The sequence below is a fragment of the Zootermopsis nevadensis genome, unplaced genomic scaffold, assembly GCF_977971745.1.
Source record: "Zootermopsis nevadensis isolate Lab colony 2312 unplaced genomic scaffold, Znev_1.0 Znev_ptg000061l, whole genome shotgun sequence".
In the NCBI taxonomy this organism is placed as follows: Eukaryota; Metazoa; Arthropoda; class Insecta; order Blattodea; family Termopsidae; genus Zootermopsis; species Zootermopsis nevadensis.
Genome location: NW_028259192.1, coordinates 16418016 through 16440370, shown reverse-complemented (window position 1 = coordinate 16440370; position 22355 = coordinate 16418016). Strand labels below are relative to the sequence as shown.

Genomic DNA, 22355 nt, shown 5'->3' with positions numbered 1-22355 from the left:
TTAATGTTACCTGCTGATTACAGCAATATACGACTCTCTCTTGTCTGCTATGTCACCGTTCACAATTTATAGTCACGTTTTGGAGTATTAAGGCAGCCGTAGACCTATTTATATTTCACTGGGGTGACATTCACATCCACTGAGCAAAGGCTATGTTGTCAATTCCAAAATCCTGTGATCGCATATTTATTGCTGTCTTCCGCTACGTGTTCATGGTGTCTCACATGGTATATTTTCCAACAGCTGGTATCGTGTCGGCGTTTCTAAATTTAAACAGACGGTATCTGACAATTCATTCAAAAAGTGTAGCTAATATTGTATTTTGAAGCTCGGCTGTTTTTAATTTAGAAAGAACGAATGTCCTCCTCATCTCCGGAAGACCGAATTATTTTGATACTGCGAGGGGGAAGGGACTGGACTGCAGTATCAGCTCCCGTTTGAAGAAAAATAAACTTTGATGGGATCGTACGGACGCTATAAAGGGAGGCAACGTAGGCAGCCTCGTATACAGCATAGTTCAGTAACAATCGATTTCTGACACGTTTCCCACGAGGAAAGTCTCGTACATAACCTATAAAAGGAAAGATAGGTCATAAACGATGCACATGTGCCTCTCTGTTGTATTCATTAGGCATCGGTCGGTATTCAGATGATAGTATTCGTACCTCCATCAGCTGGAACAAGGAAGGGATTTCGAGAGGAGAGAAGAGATATCTCTTTAAAATTCTTTTTAAAAACCTTTCCCTTCCCTTATCTAGGTCTCAAGAGTAGTCTCTTTTATTCAGGTTTTACGATTATAAATCTTAATGTCGCACACATCGTTCCCATGCATGCTACATGTCCAGCCCATCTCATTCTCCTTCATTTAATCACCTAATATCTGATAAACAGTGCACATTACGAACTACTTCATTACTCAGTTTAAAGTTGTTTCATTTTTGTTACATCGTTTTCTTAAAAACGATTTTAAAAGAATAATCAGATAAAACGGATCTGTACATTCGTGTATCTCAGAAGAGTCTACTCACATTAAACCACGTCAGATGCAGCCAAATATACGGATTAAGGGTGGCCATCTTCTGCATTCATTATCAGATTCTCATTTTTGAACAGCAATTAAAACTTGAATTATGCCAGAAATTCTGAACATAACAGAAGATAAACTTGTTAGAAAATGCAGTTTTCTCCACGGAAATGGAAGAACAGTTTGAGATAACGAATGAGAAGGATAAAAACGAGCAGAGTACACGGAGATTGGAAACACGTAGGACAGAGAGTATAAAGGTTAGCACATAGTTGGGAGGAAGTCATCAAGGGTCTTCCCAGAGACGACGAGAAGGATTGAAGGAAGTCCTGGAAGCCTGGAGTTCCTCCCAACCACGAGTCATTTAGCGAAGCTCCCTCAGGAGAAAGATACAGTACATTACTTCCATATTTGACATTTCAAATAACGCAATGCCCGTGGTAAATTTATCTTTCTAATGAAATAAAAGCATAAAAATGTGTGATTCAATGTACTAAGTACTAAATCCCAGTCTAATACTGTAGAAATATAATTAATTCTTTATTTGCACCTCATATTTAAAAACAATTGTCTCTTCCATAAACTGAGAATATCGAGCGAGCTAGATTACTTCAGCGTATGCACAACACAGTATTACATGTAGAACATAGACACAGCTTTTAAGGTTTTGACATAAATGGCAGAAAATAAACTTCACACAAACTCTGATGATCTATTGGTAAGCACACTAGCCTAACATATGAAACATTCCGAGTTCGAACCCCATCACTGTCGCTAAGAATAATAATAAAGTTATAAGAAATTTATCAGTATAACGACAACAGCCAACTCCCGAAACGTCGTAACATAATACTGGTGTAATGAAATGTCACCATTTACAGAATCAACATAATAAAATGCATAACGGATAATTTTATGTATATTTATGAGATGAGGATGACGCGTTAACCTTAAAGCACGTAGCCAAACGAGATTATGTTCACATATTAGAATGTAAATAAATTTGTTAAGCTGACTTAAAATCTAACCTACTTAATGTATGAGAAAAACAAAAAGAATGCCCCAATATAGGATTAACCCTAGACAAACCATAGAATAAAACACGGCGTCTTTACGCCATGTTGTTGTTCTGTTTCAAATTAATTCTGCTCACAAACCGAGTTAGCAGCTTCAAAGTTGAATGCCAACACCATAAAGATAAGAAATGCGTATCACATATTTTGTGCATGGATGCTTTGAAACTTATGTGCAAAATAGGGGAACAGTTGAAATAACATTAGGTACATATAATAAAGGCCCAAAATGCGGATATACGAATTCCGTACTGTTACACACAAGAGAGTTAATTGCGAGATCCCGACAAAACGTAAGAAAAGTGGAACGGAAATCATAAACGGCAGAGACGTCTGCGTGCATGTAAACAAAAAGTAATTGTTTTTTTAGTCCTTACTTCTTTTTTGTGTGTATCCTTTCTTCACGCCTTTCCTATTATCCTTATTTCTTTACTTCTTCCTTTTATTTATATATTTTATCTTATTTTAGCGTGACAGGCTAACACTGCGGGCTGCTACGAGTTAGCTTCATAATACAAAGTGTCCATAAACTAGTGGAAGAAGTAAAGGGCGTGTGATTATTTGTTTATAACAAATTCGAAAAAACATGTTTTTCGTTATGCTTTTCAAATCGTCCGCAAAATTATGGACACCCGGTATAAACTGCATGAACCAACAGCTTAGTACGTTAACTTCAGTCGCATCTCTTTGGGCCATATTTATTTTTACGTAATAAATATTTAATTTCAAAATTATTTGGTGCCTGCTGTTTAAAATACAGGAACAGTAAACATTACAGAGCCTGGACTGTTCTAGTGAACTTAACGGGGTTAATTGTAATTTGTAAAATATATGCAATGAGTTTAGGGACTACAGAGATCGCGAGTGATCCTTTAAGACACGGAAACCTGAGTTTAGATGGCTGGCTGGTGATGCGAGTATCTTCGTCGGGAATGCTTTGTATTCCCCCAGTACGTTTCAAATTCGCGGTGCGAACCGAGTCCCGGCATTGAGGTAAAATAACGACAAGACGAAAATATATTCCTTGCGATTTTGTGCGAGATTAGTAAAAGAAAGAAAGAAAGAAAGAAAGAAATCCTTTTCTGTTCTATTGTTTGCTTCACACACACATACAAGAAAATGAAATTGGAAGTGAGTGAGAGAATTCAAGTTTGGATGCAAAATGAAATTCCTAGTCTTCTCCTACTTCTCCCTTTCTACTCGAAAATCGTTTTCTTCACAGATGCCTGAAGGGAAATTTTCAGCGTCCTGAATGCAGTCACTGACTTTGACAGACGTTCGCGTATTTGTTCCGCAGAAACTACTCCTGTGGTTGCAGACTGCAATTCGCGCTCCGGTAGGTCCACGTCTTGTTGAACTTCACTTTTAACTGCTTTCTGTTTAGACTACATTCCTAATGTTACACGGAAATACAGGTTTATGGAACCGCCATTCTCTTTGACTAGCTTCATGGTAGGTCCTTTAGGGACTTTATCAAGAGTTTACAGTTCTTGAGCTAGCCAGGAATTCCCCAACTTTGACGTAACCCCAAGGTATATTACAATATTCACAGAATCTCGCTACTAAAATCCATTCCCGTGTCACGTGAATCTAATCCAGATCCTCACATTCTTTATATCAAACTTTAATCTTAGTCTCCTAAGGTCTCTTCCCTGCGGGTGTTCCTACCAAAATTTTGAATTATTTTCTAGTCTCTGCGTACTGCATTTGCACCCTCTCATACAGCTTTATTCAATCTTAATATTTTCTGAAGAATACTTTATTATAATAATAATAATATGAAACACATCACTATGAATTTCCTTCGTCAATTTCTTAATCTGTTTCAAGGTAAGTCCTGGCCGAAGGATAAAGGAGAGTCTGAGGAAATCACAGCTGCCCGAGTTTTAATTAACTATTTTTTATACACTGAAAAATAACTAAAATTTATTCTTAGACGTTAAACATGGAAAACTGTCTGAAGAAACAACGGGAGCAGAAAAGATCATGTTTCACGACGTGCTGTAGGAAGAAATATCGTGACTCGCAGTGGCGTGCGCTGGTTTACAGAAATAAATAGACAAAAGGGCGCTGCTGAAATGACCTCTTGTTGCAAAGTGCTCCTCTGTCCCCGATCTCTATTCTTCGTCTGGTTTATTTCTCCCAGTCTCTTTTATACGACTCCTAGCGATATTCTGAGCAAATCTAATTATGCCACAAGACAAGATGTACATCTCAGTGAAGGAGAGTTTGTACGCAGAAGATATCCGAACTTGCATTACAATCGAAGCAAGGTTTAAAGAAGTAGACTGAGTAAAACTGACTTGGTTAAGGAGCAATGGAATTTATTTACCAGCTACATTTTTTCCCCTCCCAAAAAAGTTCCTTCGCAATGCATTTAATTAATTGGATTAAGATTTTAATGACAGAATTTAGAAAATATTTTGTCTTGTACATGTCAAAATATTTCTTCTAACTGGGATACTGGGAACGACCCGTTCTTCAAGTGCCTGAGCACTGCGGGTCCCAACTTTTCGTTGGCATGATCTATAGACATTTGGTAGGACTCCTCGGACGAGGGATCGGCACGTCTCAAGGCCTCTACCTGTACACAGGACAGCACAACACATAAAAACGAAGACAAACATCCATGGTTTGAGTTTTATCGAAATTTTTTAGATCGCACCTATTTTACATAACAGCCCTCATCAAAATACATCAGTGTTATTTCTTAAATACAGTCCTCGTTGAGAAACTAATAGTCGCTCAAGTAATTAATGCTTGCTATATGGGAGAATCCAGGTTCAATTATCTGCTATGGTGATTTATTTCCGTGATTTTCCTCGCTCCCTCCAGACAAGTACTTGGACAGTGCCTTAAATTAAGTCACAATCGCTTCCTTCCATATCCTTTACTATTCATTCATTAATCTTTCTATCATTCGACGCTATATATTCTGAGATAGTGACAGGTGCAGTTAAATAAAACATAAATAAATATATAGTTATATACCATCTGGTCACATACGATAGAGGTTGAAGTATTTCCATTCAGTACATGCTACATCACAAAAACTACCCTTCAATTACGCCTGTCGAGAGCAGAAGCTGGAAATGATGTAGTGGAATATCTTCAGTTCATACAAATTTGCAGAACATCTCGTGTGAGATCTATCTCAGGAAATATCACAAGTACGCCAAAGAACAATAGATCATGTGTGTGTGCCAGCTGTGTTCTCAGAAATATGAAATACGCACACAGCTATGTCTCCTCTCACTGAACTGCTCCATAATCACGTTCGAAGAGCCTGATAAATTCAGGCAGAAATCATTAAAATTAAATTGGCGTAATAGCACCGCATTATTGTCTGGTGGGGGAGGAGTGAATTCTTTCCGTGGCCTTGAAGCATGCAGATTGTGTTGTTCTCACCTCATTGTCCTTGTCGGCGTCTTTGATGTGCTGTGCTATGAAGCGCACTCCCTGCAAGGCAGACAGGACATCTGGTGACAGCTGGCGCGGCAAGGTGTTATCAGAGTCCGTCACTGTAACATAATGTCAGTCCTACTTCAGCAGCTCAATTATGGAACGTGCTCTGAATATAAATTAACTGCAAGCTAATAATCGCTGCAGCATACTACACAGTATCATTTCTATCTTACCTTATTTACCTGATTTATTGTGATATTATGTTCGTAGGCGTCTAGTCACTGAAAAACTACAAGCAGTCTCCTTTCTTAAACATAGTTTATAAACAGAGTCGCTACTTCCCGTAACTGCAAATGTTTTAATTATGGGTTAGGTCCCCGAACGACCGAAAAATTTCAAAAATAATTTGTAAATCAGCCTGGCCTGAAAAACACAGCGACGGAGACATTAAATTTTTAATATGCTATAAAAATACAGCTGAGTTTAAGGCGAACTGGTTCGTACAATTCTAATTTCACTGACTTTATCTAGATTCATGAAGCAAGTAATAGAAGTTTTCCATAACATAAAGTAAATTTAAAAAAATGCGAAAGAAAATGTTAAGTACGGGCATTGCCATGTATTAGAAAGTAAAATTTAGTGTAGTGGAGTGTTTTGTGAGAGTACTAAGTGTTTTATAAAACAAATATTTCCATTATGAGACAGTCCGACTTCTTACGTCACTGAATTTCAGCAGGACCACCATAAATACGGAGCTCCAGTAGACAGGTTCTACTTCTTAGGGTTTAAGACAGCTTATGCATGTATAGCCAGACAAAGAGGCGGACAGTTAAACGTCTTTCGTGAAAATAATTTACTTTAAATGTTCTTAATAAGGTAATATTATAAGTCAGATATTTCAGCTATATAACAAACTTCTTCATTTGCTAAGTTTAGAAGAAAACAAATGGATGCTATGTCTCAAACGAATGGTTTCTCATTTTTGGCTATTAACTACAACATATAATACACATTTAAAGCGATAAGACCTTTAATCACGTCATTTTACAGCTGACAGATAACTCTAGGCATTTATATAAAACAACACAACCTAAACAAACTATGTAATTTGCAAGACAAATTTATAAATTCTGAATTTTTACTACCAATACTTGAGCTTCTAAGGTTCATTTCACAGCCCCGATGTACGACTTTCAATGCAAAACTTTGTCTAATCTTTAAATTACACTATGTGACGCTATTAGCGGGAATAATTTGTCGCTATCAGATTTTGTAATGCTTGAATAGGGTGTTCCGAAATCGTTTTTGGACACTTGCCGATATTCTTTATTGCAGAAAATGTAATTTGCATTGCGCAACTGTCGAGTGACGCAGATACAAGTGTGCATAATTCCCGTGCAAACTGTACATACTAGGGGCGTATCGTCGGGAGATACAATGGTGGAGGATCAGGTCTGATACTTTAGCCAAAGGACGAGCACAAATCATGGATCTATATCTTGCCTCACTTAACTTAAACTCCGTGATTTTATCCCCCGTAAACGAAACATTAAGAAACCTATTTGTAAGCTAACTTTCGTTAATTATGTCTGTTATCACAAGATTGTGGAATCATTAAAGTCTACAATAGTATTTCTCTTCATAGAAAAGGCGAAATGTAGTTGGAATTTCGTACATTTCTGGAGACTGTTCCACTGTGAGAGTACTCTACTCTACTCTACTCTACTACACAGCACCAAACAAAATTCAGAGAACTTAAGAAATTAAGTTTCGGAATAGGTGTATAAGAAATCCAAAAAGTCGTTTACATAGTTTTCCATGCCTGGGGAAAGGAATTACATAATCGGTATTAACATTTTATTAATTTAACAAATGTAGGTACTACAGACTAAATAAAGTCGAATCAAATTGACGAAAAAGTTTACATAATATGAAGTTAGCCTAGAAATATAGATGGGGTTGCGCCTTGTAGACTTTTGGTCCTACACCAACGTTTCGGAGCAGCATAAAGCCATTATCTATATTCACATCGCCGTGAAAACCTCAAATCCTTGGCTTACAAACTTTTTTAAAATCATCGCTTAGGATGTAACATGTTAATCAATTCAACCGGAAGAAGTTAAAAGCTGGCAGATGTCAAAAACCACTTTCGAAGTTTATTGATTCCTGAAGCACAGGCCTACTGTGCTAAAGTCTAGGAATATTCCTTGTTCAGTGTTTTGAATTTCGTAAGTGATAAAGTAATTCTTCCTCGTTCATCATCGCGACTCTTCGAGATAATGGAAGGCAGAAGCAGATCTGTTTTATCTCGTCATTATTTCAAACAGATCGACAGTACAGACGTATAACTGTCTGTAAAGTTTCAAAACAACTTAAAATCACGTTCTTATTTGGCACGCTATCAGGCACAGGACATCGCTTTATAATTTCTTCTCTCATTCTGAGTACGTCTGACAACAGCCAGCATAGCAGGCATCAACATGATAATGAAATCCAAGGATTGTGATTTTCAAACTTTTACTTCATGAATTCCTTTCTTGAATAGCATGACCCTCCCTTCTAATTTATACTTCTCCGAGATCTTTCTGCTTCGAGATATCTACTTGACATGTCCCATCCCAAGTGAGCTAAACATGTAACTCAGGGAACATAGTTTTCTTGAGAAGATAATTGCTCAGTTGAGCAAAAAAATGTTATATTGTTTATGTAACCCGAAGGTCTATTACCGCGCTCACAAGAGACCACCACTGGTCACTGTCCTGGGTTATACATTCTAGTGCGCATTCCTATTCATCCTGTTTTACCTAGATACATTTTAATATTATCCTTACATCTTAGCTTAGGTCTTCAAAAATGTACATTCCCGCGACTGTTACCTGTACTAGGCCAAGTAAATCCAGTCTATACCCGTAGACTTATATCCTGTTTTTCCAAAATCCGTTTTAATATTATATTCCCATCTGTTCCTGTGTCTCCAAAGTGCTCTCTTCGCGCCACTTTTCCTATCGCTGGCTAGAAGAGTCCACTCCACACACGTATATTCCATCTCACACTGATCCACCGTAACAGTACCTTTCATCTACACCCAGGTTAAGAAGTGCTACCTTCCCTTAAAAAATTCTGTACGTATTTCTTATTTCTGTCTTACGTGACACATGCCTCGACCATCTCATTATCTGTTATTTGATAACCCTAATAACAATCAGTGAAGATTCATACTTGTACATCACACCCTTCTATCGCGAAATACATCGGCCGGAGATATTCTGCGTGTCCCCAAGGAGAATGCGAAAAAGTGTTTCATAAGCGGAACGCTGTTTGACGAGGGTCGAACGCTGAACTGGGATAGGCGGTATTGATGCCACAGAGCAAAGTAGGACTACATATTTCTACCTTCGTAACAGAAAACGCGAGATAGAGAGTAAAAATGTAGCCCCGACTGGAAACAAAACAGCAAGCAATTAAATCTTCGGGACGAACTCGAGTCGCCGGTTTGTCTCCCTAGATAACAGCTGTTTCCGCTCAACTATCTAGTGCTACATTAGGTCATATCCTTCTGTGGTCATGCTGATTTACTATCTGCTGTCTCTACCTCCTACACGTCTCTTCTCATCCTTCAATATCGCTGTTCTTCTGCCCACAGTGAACATGGAATGTAGAAAATGCTTGGCTTTAACAGCACTTCTGTCTTTGGTGTATCTTGTGAATGGCAATGCTGAGTGTCAAAAACGAGTGCCGTAAGTAAGCTACTATTAATACAGTTCAAGAACAAGTTTAAAGCCCGATGTTGGGGTTCCGGTTAATCACTTTCAGAAATTACGTTCAATGTAAATAAAAGTTTCACTAGTCTCATAACACTGTATTGAACGGAATGGTGGTCGTGTAATATGTAGGCTGTTCCTAATGAAGTCGTGTTCCAAATAAAACGCTAATTTCTCTCGAAACATTAAACAGACTTCTGCGATTGATCGAATAAACTTAGGCGACCAGCAATAATGTATTTTGGGTGCTTCACGTAACTCGCTAACTCCATGAAGCCGAGTCCTTGAGAGGCTGATAATCGCTCACCTGCTCAAGGGAAATCCCCCTTCCGTACGCAAAGAATCCTTCCACTCTCCAGTTCATTTGTATAATTTCGTAACATACATTTTACGGGACTTTTAGCCTCCCGCCCAGTCACCAGAATAGTACACCATCCCTTGTCGGCTATCCGCAGCCGCTTATTTAATTCAATTCATGTCAATTCAGTACACTTATTTACCATTAGTGTGCTCCATTAAAATACAGAAGGCCAATTACACATCTCTATAAATATTGACGTGTTTCATAAATATTCTTCAAATTCAACTCAACTACTAAACCTAACGTCGCAGCAGAGTAATTGGCACCCCTGTTTCGTACTCGGGAGGTCACGTATTCAAATCTCGTCCTGCAGACATGGTATACTAACTGAGATTTTCGTGGTTTATAGCAGTCCACCTGAAATAAAATCACTTGTTTCCACATTATTTCCAATTTCTTAATAATCAATAACTTTTTCTCTCGATAGTGTTCGCTATATGGAGCGTTGTTAATTAAATAATACAGAAATGACGCACATGTAGGTTTGTTACGTGGTTGGTCAAACATCCATGCAGAATAAATCTCGTGATGATACCGTCTTAGAGAGTTTGTGGGCTATTAATGAAATCCTGCAATACTTTGGAACACTTTCACTGTCTGATGCGTGATCTCTAACAGAATCCCTTGTGCGAGTCTTTCTTCTACACCAAAGTCACGTAATCTTGAAGTGTTTGAACGTGCTGATGGTTCGGTTTCAATTTAATTTCTGCAACACCTTTGTACCCCCTTCACGTTATTAATTTTGAAGTGCCAATTAAGGACCCCCTTACCTTGCTCAAACGCCAAACGAAGTCCTGCCATTAACAAGGAAATGTCATACGCTTATAGCTGGGTGGGAACTACGCTACATAGTAATCGTGAGCTATATTATTGCAGTCACTGTTAAATACAACCCAATGTCTGTAATTTTACACATGTTTAAATTGTTTAATTTTAACCGTCTAATCACAATAAAATATTTTATTAAATATTAAAATATTAAAATATTATTACTACAATTAACATTAAATATTTAAAATATTTAAAATATATTAAAATATATTAAAATGATGCTCCTTCTATCGAAATGTTCGATTTACAATTAGAGCATCATCTTTTCCACGACATGTTTCGGTTTTCAATGAACCATCTTCAGGTGTATAATCGATATAAATTCAAATGTAATATTCTAAATGCAATCCTTCGTCAGATGTCCATTAAATATCAGTTATCCTCTTCTAGATCAATTGTACTTTGTTATCACATTCAATGTTGTTTCGTAAATGTATGTCGCGTATAGCGTGATCTTGGGTGGGTGAAATGTTTGTAGTGGTTTTTTATAATCGGTCAGATATGAAGAGTGGAGGAGGTCCGTCTAGAAGTAATGTTGTGTTGCTCTAATTGTAAATCGAACATTTCGATAGAAGGAGCATCATTTTAATATATTTTAATATATTTTAAATATTTTAAATATTGAATGTTAATTGTAGTAATAATATTTTAATATTTTAATATTTAATAAAATATTTTATTGTGATTAGACGGTTAAAATTAAACAATTATAATCATCACAATATGACGCAACATTATCATCTCATGTTTAAATGTTGAAAGTTGTATACATTTTATAGAAACAGCGTGCGTACTATACAATCATCTCCGCATTAGGAATAAATTATTTTCCATGTGTTTAATTAAAGACGCACAGTGCCATAAAATATTCAGAAAAAGTATTATATATGTTGCTTGTGCAATGTTTGCAAATTTCGTACGATGACCTTGATACAAGATGGCGATTAGTTGACAGCAGACAAAGTCTGACGATTCCATGAAATTAAATTGACTTTCCTAAAAAATAAATTTAGAACTATAAAAAAATAGTGAGAATCCCTACACTTTATTAAATAAATTTCCTTCTCTGCAAAAAGATTCAAGCAAGGTGACTGTACTAACATTTCTGTACTTATGTATTTCGTAGAGGGAAAACAAGGCAATCCCACCTTTACATTGCAGATTTTTACTATTTCTACATTCCAACAACTTCGTCTGCAGGTACACTAAATCGGAACATTTTTCCTACTTCAAGACCCACACTGAAACTTACAGAAAGAGTTGGTGTATCTTCGGTTGTAAGCAGACTAGAATTGCGAGGCTTGTCAAATGGGGAACTCGGGTAAGTTTTTCATTAAAGACCCGTGCTGTTCTTATAACGTACTGCGGTCAAAATATCCCCGGACTTGACTTAAGCACAGCCACTGTCAGAGTAATCTGACTGAGCCGCACACAGCTCACAAAGCTAAATTAAATTTTGTTCTTGGGTTAGCGTGCCGGACTCGTGAACAAAATGTCACAAGACTGGGACTTTTTACAGATTATTATAAACAATACACATAATGGCAACAGCAGTACATTGGTAGTAGCACGTATTTGCTTTTAATGGAAATATTGCTTTGTCTATGGCATTTGTTATTCTCTGCATCTCCCTGACAATGGCTCTTTCACTATGTAAATATTATGTTGGATACTGTGCAATTGTTTCAAGTATATTTAACGTAAGCGACGTTTCAGAAGTTAATTTTACAAACTTTTTGTGTTTCAATGTCATGACAATGACAGATTCTGTACTTCTCTTTTGTTTTTAATATTAGTAGAAACCACTGGAATCAATCCAAGGTACCTTCCAGAACTAAGTTACCGATGGTCTAGTGCATACCACATCAACTCATTTAAAAAGTCCTTGGTTCTATTTCAACCATCATCACTACATAACATAAATAAATAATAAAATGTATCAGTGAGACAAACAGTTACAATTAGTTTCTTGTTTTATAATTTCTAATTAAGCAAACTGTGAGTTAATTCGACAATAAAAAGAGTATGACGTTTTTGAGGTCGTGCATTCTGAAGTAATACAACTTTCCGTTTCAGACGTACACAGCTTATCGCTATGAGAAAATTTGCTGTGATGGATATAAGGAAATAAATTCTGTATGTAGCCCTATCTGTAATCCAAGCTGTGTTCACAGTCAATGTATAGCCCCGAACGTTTGCTCCAAATGCGATGCTGGCTACATGAAACACCCAAGCAACAATACGAGCTGCATACCTGTTTGCAGTTCTGGGTGTACAAATGCACAATGCACATCACCTGATGTGTGCACATGCAACAATGGCTTCACAAAAGATCACAACAATAACAACAAATGTCTTCCTATCTGTAGTCCTGCATGCATAAATGCACAATGCACATCACCCGATGTGTGCACATGCAACAATGGCTACACAAAATATCACAACAATAACAACAAATGTCTTCCTATCTGTAGTCCTGCATGCATAAATGGGCAATGCACATCACCTGATGTGTGCACATGCAACAATGGCTACACAAAAGATCACAACAATAGCAACAAATGTCTTCCTATCTGTAGTCCTGCATGCATAAATGCACAATGCACATCACCTAATGTGTGCACATGCAACAATGGCTACACAAAATATCACAACAATAACAACAAATGTCTTCCTATCTGTAGTCCTGCATGCATAAATGCACAATGCACATCACCTGATGTGTGCACATGCAACAATGGCTTCACAAAAGATCACAACAATAGCAACAAATGTCTTCCTATCTGTAGTCCTGCATGCATAAATGCACAATGCACATCACCTGATGTGTGCACATGCAACAATGGCTACACAAAATATCACAACAATAACAACAAATGTCTTCCTATCTGTAGTCCTGCATGCATAAATGGGCAATGCACAGCACCAAATGTCTGCACGTGTAGTACTGGTTACGGAGAATACCTTCCGAACAGCAAGTTCTGTGTTGCCATTTGTAATCCACACTGCATAAATGGAATTTGTACGAAGCCCAATGTTTGCTCTTGTAATAGTGGCTACAGTAAAGATCTTATTATTAGTAACAAATGTTCACCGATTTGCATCCCAGCCTGTACAAATGGACAGTGCATTTACCCTAATATCTGCACATGCAACGTTGGATTTTCGAGAGATATTAATAATTCCAAAAACTGTGTGCCAGTATGTAGTGATGAATGTATAAATGGAATATGTACAGCTCCAAATACTTGCACATGCAAAGCTGGATTCATTAAGGATGGAAACAGTAACACAAAGTGTGTACCAGTTTGTGATCCTGAATGTATTAATGGATTATGTACCGAACCGAACATATGTACATGTGACGACGGATTTACAAAAGACACAGAAAACACAACAATGTGTGTACCCGTATGTGATCCTGCATGTATTAATGGATTATGTACCGAACCGAACATATGTACATGTGACGACGGATTTACAAAAGACACAGAAAACACAACAATGTGTGTACCCGTATGTGATCCTGAATGTATTAATGGATTATGTACCGAACCGAACATATGTACATGTGACGACGGATTTACAAAAGACACAGAAAACACAACAATGTGTGTACCCGTATGTGATCCTGAATGTATTAATGGATTGTGTACCGAACCGAACATATGTACATGTGACGACGGATTTACAAAAGACACAGAAAACACAACAATGTGTGTACCCGTATGTGATCCTGAATGTATTAATGGATTGTGTACCGAACCGAACATATGTACATGTGACGACGGATTTACAAAAGACACAGAAAACACAACAATGTGTGTACCGGTATGTGATCCTGAATGTATTAATGGATTGTGTACCGAACCGAACATATGTACATGTGACGACGGATTTACAAAAGACACAGAAAACACAACAATGTGTGTACCCGTATGTGATCCTGAATGTATTAATGGATTGTGTACCGAACCGAACATATGTACATGTGACGACGGATTTACAAAAGACACAGAAAACACAACAATGTGTGTACCCGTATGTGATCCTGAATGTATTAATGGATTGTGTACCGAACCGAACATATGTACATGTGACGACGGATTTACAAAAGACACAGAAAACACAACAATGTGTGTACCCGTATGTGATCCTGCATGTATTAATGGATTGTGTACCGAACCGAACATATGTACCTGTGACAACGGATTTACAAACGACACAGAAAACACAACAATGTGTGTACCCGTATGTGATCCTGAATGTATTAATGGATTATGTACCGAACCGAACCTATGTACCTGTGACGACGGATTTACAAACGACACAGAAAACACAACAATGTGTGTACCCGTATGTGATCCTGAATGTATTAATGGATTATGTACCGAACCGAACATATGTACCTGTGACGACGGATTTACAAACGACACAGAAAACACAACAATGTGTGTACCGGTATGTGATCCAGATTGTATTAACGGAACATGTGTGTCTCCAAATACATGTGTATGTAAAAGCGGTTTTCATAAAGACGCTTATTATACTTACAAATGTGTGCCGAAATGTAAAGAAGGCTGTTTAAACGGGGTATGCACGGCCCCAAATTTCTGCACGTGTAATCCTGGGTACGCCAAAGATACAAGGGAACTTTACAAATGTTTACCAGAGTGCCATGACGGATGTGAAAATGGTGTTTGTGTAGCGCCTAACAATTGCACTTGTCATGACAAATATATACATCACACACGCCATAACATCTGCACTGCAAAGTGTCCAGATGGATGTGTGAACGGGAAATGTACCGATTACCTAACATGTAAATGTGATAAGGGGTGGACAGGTGTCAACTGCTCGAATGCAGATTTTAATTCTGCATTAAGAAGGTGAGTAAACTGTCCTAATTTCAGATAGTGTTTACAATAATATTTTTTCCAAATACAAAGAAACTGGGACAAATGCATCTTATTTAAGCAGAAGGAAATATTTATCAAGACTTCAATTGAACGATACGTATATTTCAATTTCCAATATGAATTGTTTATCACATTGTATTCCATATTTTGTTTCTTATTACCAACTTAATATCAGTACAGATTAACTAATAATACTACAAATTTCCAAGTACGCCTACACTAATAGTGGAAGAAGCAGCTATAAGCAAAATTTGGAAAGTTGCTGGCTTTCTTTTGAAGATTCGAAATTAATACACTGTGATTCACATACTTTCTGTGCGTGAAATGTGTGTGCAATTACAGAAAATATTAAAAATGTCTCTGCTTTTATCAGATTTAGGATATGTAAATGAGGTAAGAAACAGTGCATGTGCATTCCTCCAAAATGTTGAATGCTGAATTGTTCCTGAAGAAAGGGTACATGAATATGACAAATTTACTAGAACTGACACTGAAGGCTTAATTTCCACTATTAAATGCACTTTATTGGTACAATCATCACAGAAACCCACACAATATTAAGTGGCTGATATTCCATATAATCGAAGTATCATTCTGCTAACAGATTTTTGCCCGGTGGAAAGTTTCTTAATCATCCGTTCGCTCTGTGGTTGATTGTTGTGCCACTGCTAGTGGTAGTGATCCTCATTGTTCCTGCAGTGATGAGATTCGTTACATGGAAACGTACACTGCACATGGACACGTTCTACTGTGACCACATGGCGACACAAGGTTAGTTCACCATCGCCAAAGACTAGTTTATCACAAATACGTGTAGAACGCTTTATAGAGTTACGAGGACGTTTAAGTTTTGCTATTTTATTGTGAAGAATAATAATATATCGTAACATAATTTTTCTGTGTAAGATTTGAGGTTTTCACCTCTGAAACGTTGGTTAATATCGACCAGACTACACAGCGCAACAACCCACAAGACAGAAATCTTCATACTCATCGCCCTGATGACGGAGGCAGTTTGACCTCTGAAACGTTGGTTAACATCGACCAGACTACACGGCGCAACAACCCAGAAGACAGAAATCTTCATACTCATCGCCCTGATGACGGAGGCAGTTTGACCTCTGAAACGTTGGTTAACATCGACGAGACTACACAGCGCAACAACCCAGAAGACAGAAATCTTCATACTCATCGCCCTGATGACGGAGGCAGTACGACCTCTGAAACGTCGGTTAACATCGACCAGACTACACAGCGCAACAACCCAGAAGACAGAAAACTTCATACTCATCGCCCTGATGACGGAGGCAGTATGACCTCTGAAACGTTGGTTAACATCGACCAGACTACACAGCGCAACAACCCAGAAGACAGAAATCTTCATACTCATCGCCCTGATGACGGAGGCAGTACGACCTCTGAAACGTCGGTTAACATCGACCAGACTACACAGCGCAACAACCCAGAAGACAGAAAACTTCATACTCATCGCCCTGATGACGGAGGCAGTACGACCTCTGAAACGTCGGTTAACATCGACCAGACTACACAGCGCAACAACCCAGAAGACAGAAAACTTCATACTCATCGCCCTGATGACGGAGGCAGTACGACCTCTGAAACGTCGGTTAACATCGACCAGACTACACAGCGCAACAACCCAGAAGACAGAAAACTTCATACTCATCGCCCTGATGACGGAGGCAGTATGACCTCTGAAACGTTGGTTAACATCGACCAGACTACACAGCGCAACAACCCAGAAGACAGAAATCTTCATACTCATCGCCCTGATGACGGAGGCAGTACGACCTCTGAAACGTCGGTTAACATCGACCAGACTACACAGCGCAACAACCCAGAAGACAGAAAACTTCATACTCATCGCCCTGATGACGGAGGCAGTACGACCTCTGAAACGTCGGTTAACATCGACCAGACTACACAGCGCAACAACCCAGAAGACAGAAAACTTCATACTCATCGCCCTGATGACGGAGGCAGTATGACCTCTGAAACGTTGGTAAACATCGACCAGACTACACAGCGCAACAACCCAGAAGACAGAAATCTTCATAATTTTTCTGTCTTAAAATTTTGATTAAATATGCTGACAATTAAAAATTTAGAATTAATCAGTTAGGTCTGAACATAATATTATTGGTAGGATAATTTTTGAAGATAATTTACTTTGCTGTGATATATTAGCAATATAGACCTACTGTTTTGTTTCAGATGCGGTTAATTGCGAAAACCTACTATACAGCGTAAGCGAGAGAGACGAAATCCCGATAATAGACAAAAACAAAGAGATGGAACAAGAAGCTGAATATGACTTCAACTATCCTGTTGCAAGCTCATGTCGTCTGAAAAACAAAGAAGCCGAAGATTCTACATAAAGCAGCCTCTTTAAAAGTGGTTTAACTTTAGGCTGTCTCACGCTGCCCTGTTATTACAGCCTATTTATCTCAATGCCACAAAAAATCCCTATGAGTCATATAGGAATGCAGCCTATGAGTATTAATATGTAAATTCAGTGACACAGCAGACATTTATACGAATAATTAATTCTAGATAAAATAAATAACACCGAAGAAACCAGCAAGCGCTAAACCAGTTCAACCTGATGAAAGATCTATGTGCTACCAATTTCGAATGACTTTGAGGCTTTTCGTGTATAAGATACAGCAAGATAAATAGGCCTATTTGAATGGTAATGTTTATAATTAACGACCGTGGCCTATTTAACCTTCACGCAAGCAAGAATACTGATATTACAGCCAGAAAGAATGAAACGGTAGCATGTACGTCCTTTCCCTTCATATTAATTTTATCAAACTTTAATGAGACACAAGGATACGAAAGCGTATGGCTAATTCTATTATTATTGTTATAAAGAATTATTGTTATTATTATGTTCTTACGAAAACTAAAAAGTGTGTGTTAATTTACAATTACGAGAAAAGCAAATATTCTACGCTTGTTCTTTAATGAATGATAATGGATAACAAAATATAAATAACTATACAGATGCTAATAAATGCCTACTACTATAATAATAATATGTCATAGCTATAAGCAGCAGTGTTATTTTCACACATACTTCCCCCCATACTTCCGGCAAGCAGCTTACAAATGTTAATAACCAGCTAAATCACTTCCCTGAAAGACATCCTTGTTTAAATTGGTCTCCTCTCTTGATACGGAATTAAATAAATTATAAAGCTATTATTGCTGCCAATAATTTTACTGTCTAAACTAATAAACTGAAACTGCGAAGTCGTCTTTAAGTTTATTTCAGGTGCATAAGAAATAGGATTTACGTAATGCACTGGGGCACGTTTACAGATACAATTTTAGGCCACTTTCGCCCTACCTGCACACGGTTCACCAGCGGTGATTTTGACAAACCGGACGTAAATCTTACGGCCCACACACTTTCCTACATACAATAGCAGGGCCTGGCCATAAACAGTACACGTGACTCTGTGCGCCGCAATGCAGAGACCACAGGGCTCACTTCACCACCTGATCTGAACTACACCTGCTTATTTTCCTTCACTGATAAACACGACAATGTTAGTCGTAAAATTCACAAAATCATCATGTCGGTATACGTTTTAAATACATCTTCAGAATTAAGTATATACCGGTAATTCATACACGTTTGAACAAACGTTGATGTTAGGTTTAAACCAAAAGATAAATTGAAATAATAAATCTACTTACGTCTGGATTTACTACCGTCTATACATTTAAGATACTATGTAGTATAAAGCCTCTGAAACTCCACACAATAAAAATATACTCATGTGTCATACAAATGACGTCATCTTGAATACAGTCCATTTTCACGTAAAAGATAAATAACTAAAATGAAACAAAATAGGTCACTGCGGCGACAGAGCGTACTGCTGTCTCTGATAAACTAGGGCCACTGATTGCAGTCTTTGCTTTCTTCCTATTCTTTTTTGTAACATTTATAAAATTGCAATCTTACATTGCACTTAATAAGTACGCTACGCGTAACGTGTAACATAATCACAGAATACCAAGGCGCTACAACATTAAGGAATGTCTTTCTGTTTAAAACTAAAGGGCACAGACCGTTGTCTTTGTTTCGATACCGGCGTGCCTTTACGTTTCACTAAGTTTTCTATTTTTACATCGCTGGAAATGGAGATAACAATTCTGCATAGACTAATATTTTATACACAAAACTGTTCCAACTGCTAGATTTGGTTATCTTCTATTCATTTTTTGTAATAACGGTTCATTCACATGCTTGCAACACGCGCTCTGTCTGCGTTCTGACCGTCACTGCAGTTTGCAACGAGAACACGGATTTGGTATAAATTTTGAATATATAAATACAATAAAACGATAGAATCAGTAGCACAGATTTGTCCGCCAAATATCACCGAAATCAATACTGTATTCTACCTCATATAATCAATTGTGTGACGAGCTACATTACCGAATTCATTCTAGAAATATAATGTAAAGTGTTTTATTAATCAAAATTGTTCTCCAGATAATTGCTTTCTTACGTAAAACTACGTTTGTTACAAAGATTTCCTGACGCTTCTAGAATTATTATATACTTTATAGACAAATAATTTCAAATGCAGTTTTTATATATTTCTAAGCATCTTCATTTCCTGAAATACTCTTCTATAGTTGCAAGTCAGAAGTTTTGTTAGGTAAACTGAAAACGAGGAATGTAGTTTAAAGTCTGCTCAACTGCCAAGTAAGTTGTTCTGAAGCCGACCTACGGTACGTCATGCGTGGATTACCACCACGCTACATTTCATTCAACCAGTCGAGTTAGTAAGCTTGTTCCTTACAGCCAATAAATGAACCGTGAAAGTATCAAAGTAATACAGAGTGGTTCAAAAGTCTTTGCATTCTTTGCCTGGATATGAAATGTGTGATAACTATTAACTTAATTAATGTTAATTAAAGCTACATACATATGTTTATGTACCTATACGAATAATATAAATGTATTTTAGGTCTTATCAGACCCTAGCAATGAGCTCGCACAAGTTCAATCAGATCCTTAAGGAAAAGGCAATTGAAGTCATTTATCCAAACTCACACTTGGTAAAAATCGTAGAATGTATGTTTCATTAATACCTGCCGAAGGATTAAAAGCATATGCCTTAAGGATAGGACCCTCAAGGTGACTAGTAGTGCACTTAATCCACATATTATAACAGAAGTAACAGTCATTATATAGACGTATCAAGTTTTAACCACGTTTAAATAAAGCTGAGAGCAGGGACTTACCGGATGAATGTGGCTGGTGCTGCCTGGTTTCTTCGTCCTGGCTGAGTACCGTCTTGTACGCCGTTGATACAGATTCAAACCCTGGACTCCCTTTAATTTCCAATGGATATGGGTCGCTTATGCTGTCCCTAAAATATAACATACGAAATTGTCTTCACATAAGAGATCTTGGGTACTCACGCCGATGAAGATATTAATGTTGATCTCGGGTTTTAACGCCATATCAACTCCTAGGCAGCCCTGAATATGGAGACAGTATGTTCCACTGAAACGTTGGTATCTACCCAGAAATCCAAACGGCGTTACAACCCGAATACCGACAGCATCAAACATGGTAAATCAGTAAACAAACATGCATTTTCTAAAAGAAGTTTACATTAACCATTTGAAGCCGAAGTTCGTCTAAGCAATATTTGTGAATTCAGTTTTTACAGCAAAGAAAACACCACAATGATCAAGTGCATAATGATATTGAAATAAATAATCCGTGTTCTTCGAGGTGGTAAATAGGGCGATACGTCAAGATGAGCCTTTTTTTAATCAGTCCCTCCTCAAGGGAAGTCCCTGCTGTGTAAACCAAGCTGATCCCACTCTTTACTCCCATGATACATTTCAAGAGAAAAATGAGGCAATCTCCGAGGAATTTGTGCTACGTGAAAAGTCTTATTTTGAGGCCCGTGTAGAAACTGCTTCATCCCCGAGACAAATTGCTCGAGTCCGACATCAATCTGTCTTGTGACGTCTTGCTCACCCGCTCCTTCACGTTTCACTCTTAGTTTTGCCTCGAATAGTTTTATACTTCTCCATTCCTTTTTGTGACGTTAGTATCTTCCCCTTCTGTACTTATTTAGCTTAGTTTCTATGGTCATTTTACGTCTAAAATATGAGACACCCGATTCCAAAGAAAAGACTTGTTATTTATCAGATATCACGATATCAACTCAGCGTATATCAAATGTATATCCATTATTATCAAAAAAATAAAATACTGGTAAAATGCTGCTTCTCCGCCATACATTATTCTGATGTATCGTGTTAAATGTTTTACACTGATCTGGCAAGATTTGTTGACGTTTCCAAGACTCCTTTTCTTTGATTGCACTTTATTATAATCCTACATCTATAGGAATTTCTGTATAATATTGTAGATTTAGTTTTATTTCCATTTTATTCAGTATAATGGTATTCTCATCAGGTCTAATCTACATCATCTTTTCATGACGAAAATAAAAATCTTGCCCTTCCTGGAACCCGAACCTCTATTGTATATTTCTTTGGCGCATTCTTAACTAAAACTTCCAAACAGGCATGTATCTTCACCTCGTTCGTCTGTTTGTCCGAATGTAACAGCTCGAGAACGGCTAAATGGATTTACATTTAATTTAACGTTTAAGAGCTATACTAAGATGTGTCAAAACATCCTCATTCTAGTTAACATCGTATAAAAATAACAGGCACTTTGCATAAAGAATCGCATGTTTGTACGCGGGAATCCCCTGTCACCAAAGCAATTCTGATGGCGATGGAACCATTCGCAAATGTCACACATCAAATTCCAAAGCTCTGATCACATGGCATCGACATTTGTTGGATAACGAGGTCGTAGATGGCTGGTGTAAAACGTCGCTGCAACGAAATAAAGATCAGTAGTGAAAGCACTACTCTTCAGTCCTTAATTCCTCTGCTTTT

At 37.6% G+C, this 22355-nt stretch overlaps 2 protein-coding genes across 7 annotated transcripts in view; one reads left to right on the top strand and one right to left on the bottom strand.

Annotated features, from left to right (window-relative positions):
* Positions 1 to 22355, bottom strand: part of nAChRbeta2 (nicotinic acetylcholine receptor beta2) — a 50993-nt gene that overhangs the window by 6942 nt on the left and 21696 nt on the right. For 4 of the 5 annotated variants that reach the window (XM_022077689.2, XM_087340767.1, XM_022077698.2 and 1 more), the window contains 2 exons: positions 20667 to 20794; positions 5506 to 5618 (listed from right to left, as the gene is read on the bottom strand). In XM_022077689.2, coding sequence (XP_021933381.1) covers positions 5506 to 5618; positions 20667 to 20794 — 241 coding nt within the window. Of the gene's footprint in view, positions 1 to 4729; positions 5619 to 20666; positions 20795 to 22355 lie in introns of those variants that run through there. The other variant, XM_087340766.1, reaches the window with a different exon arrangement.
* Positions 9052 to 19081, top strand: LOC110836471 (uncharacterized). Of its 2 annotated transcripts, none has more exons than XM_022077674.2 (5): positions 9052 to 9239; positions 11656 to 11776; positions 12532 to 15344; positions 15979 to 16145; positions 17610 to 19081. In XM_022077674.2, the coding sequence occupies exons 1-5, from the start codon at positions 9067 to 9069 to the stop codon at positions 17771 to 17773; spliced, it is 3438 nt and encodes a 1145-aa protein (XP_021933366.2). In that variant the 5' UTR covers positions 9052 to 9066; the 3' UTR covers positions 17774 to 19081. The 2 variants fall into 2 exon arrangements, with proteins under 2 accessions (XP_021933366.2, XP_021933359.2); XM_022077667.2 differs by having other exon boundaries at positions 11617 to 11776.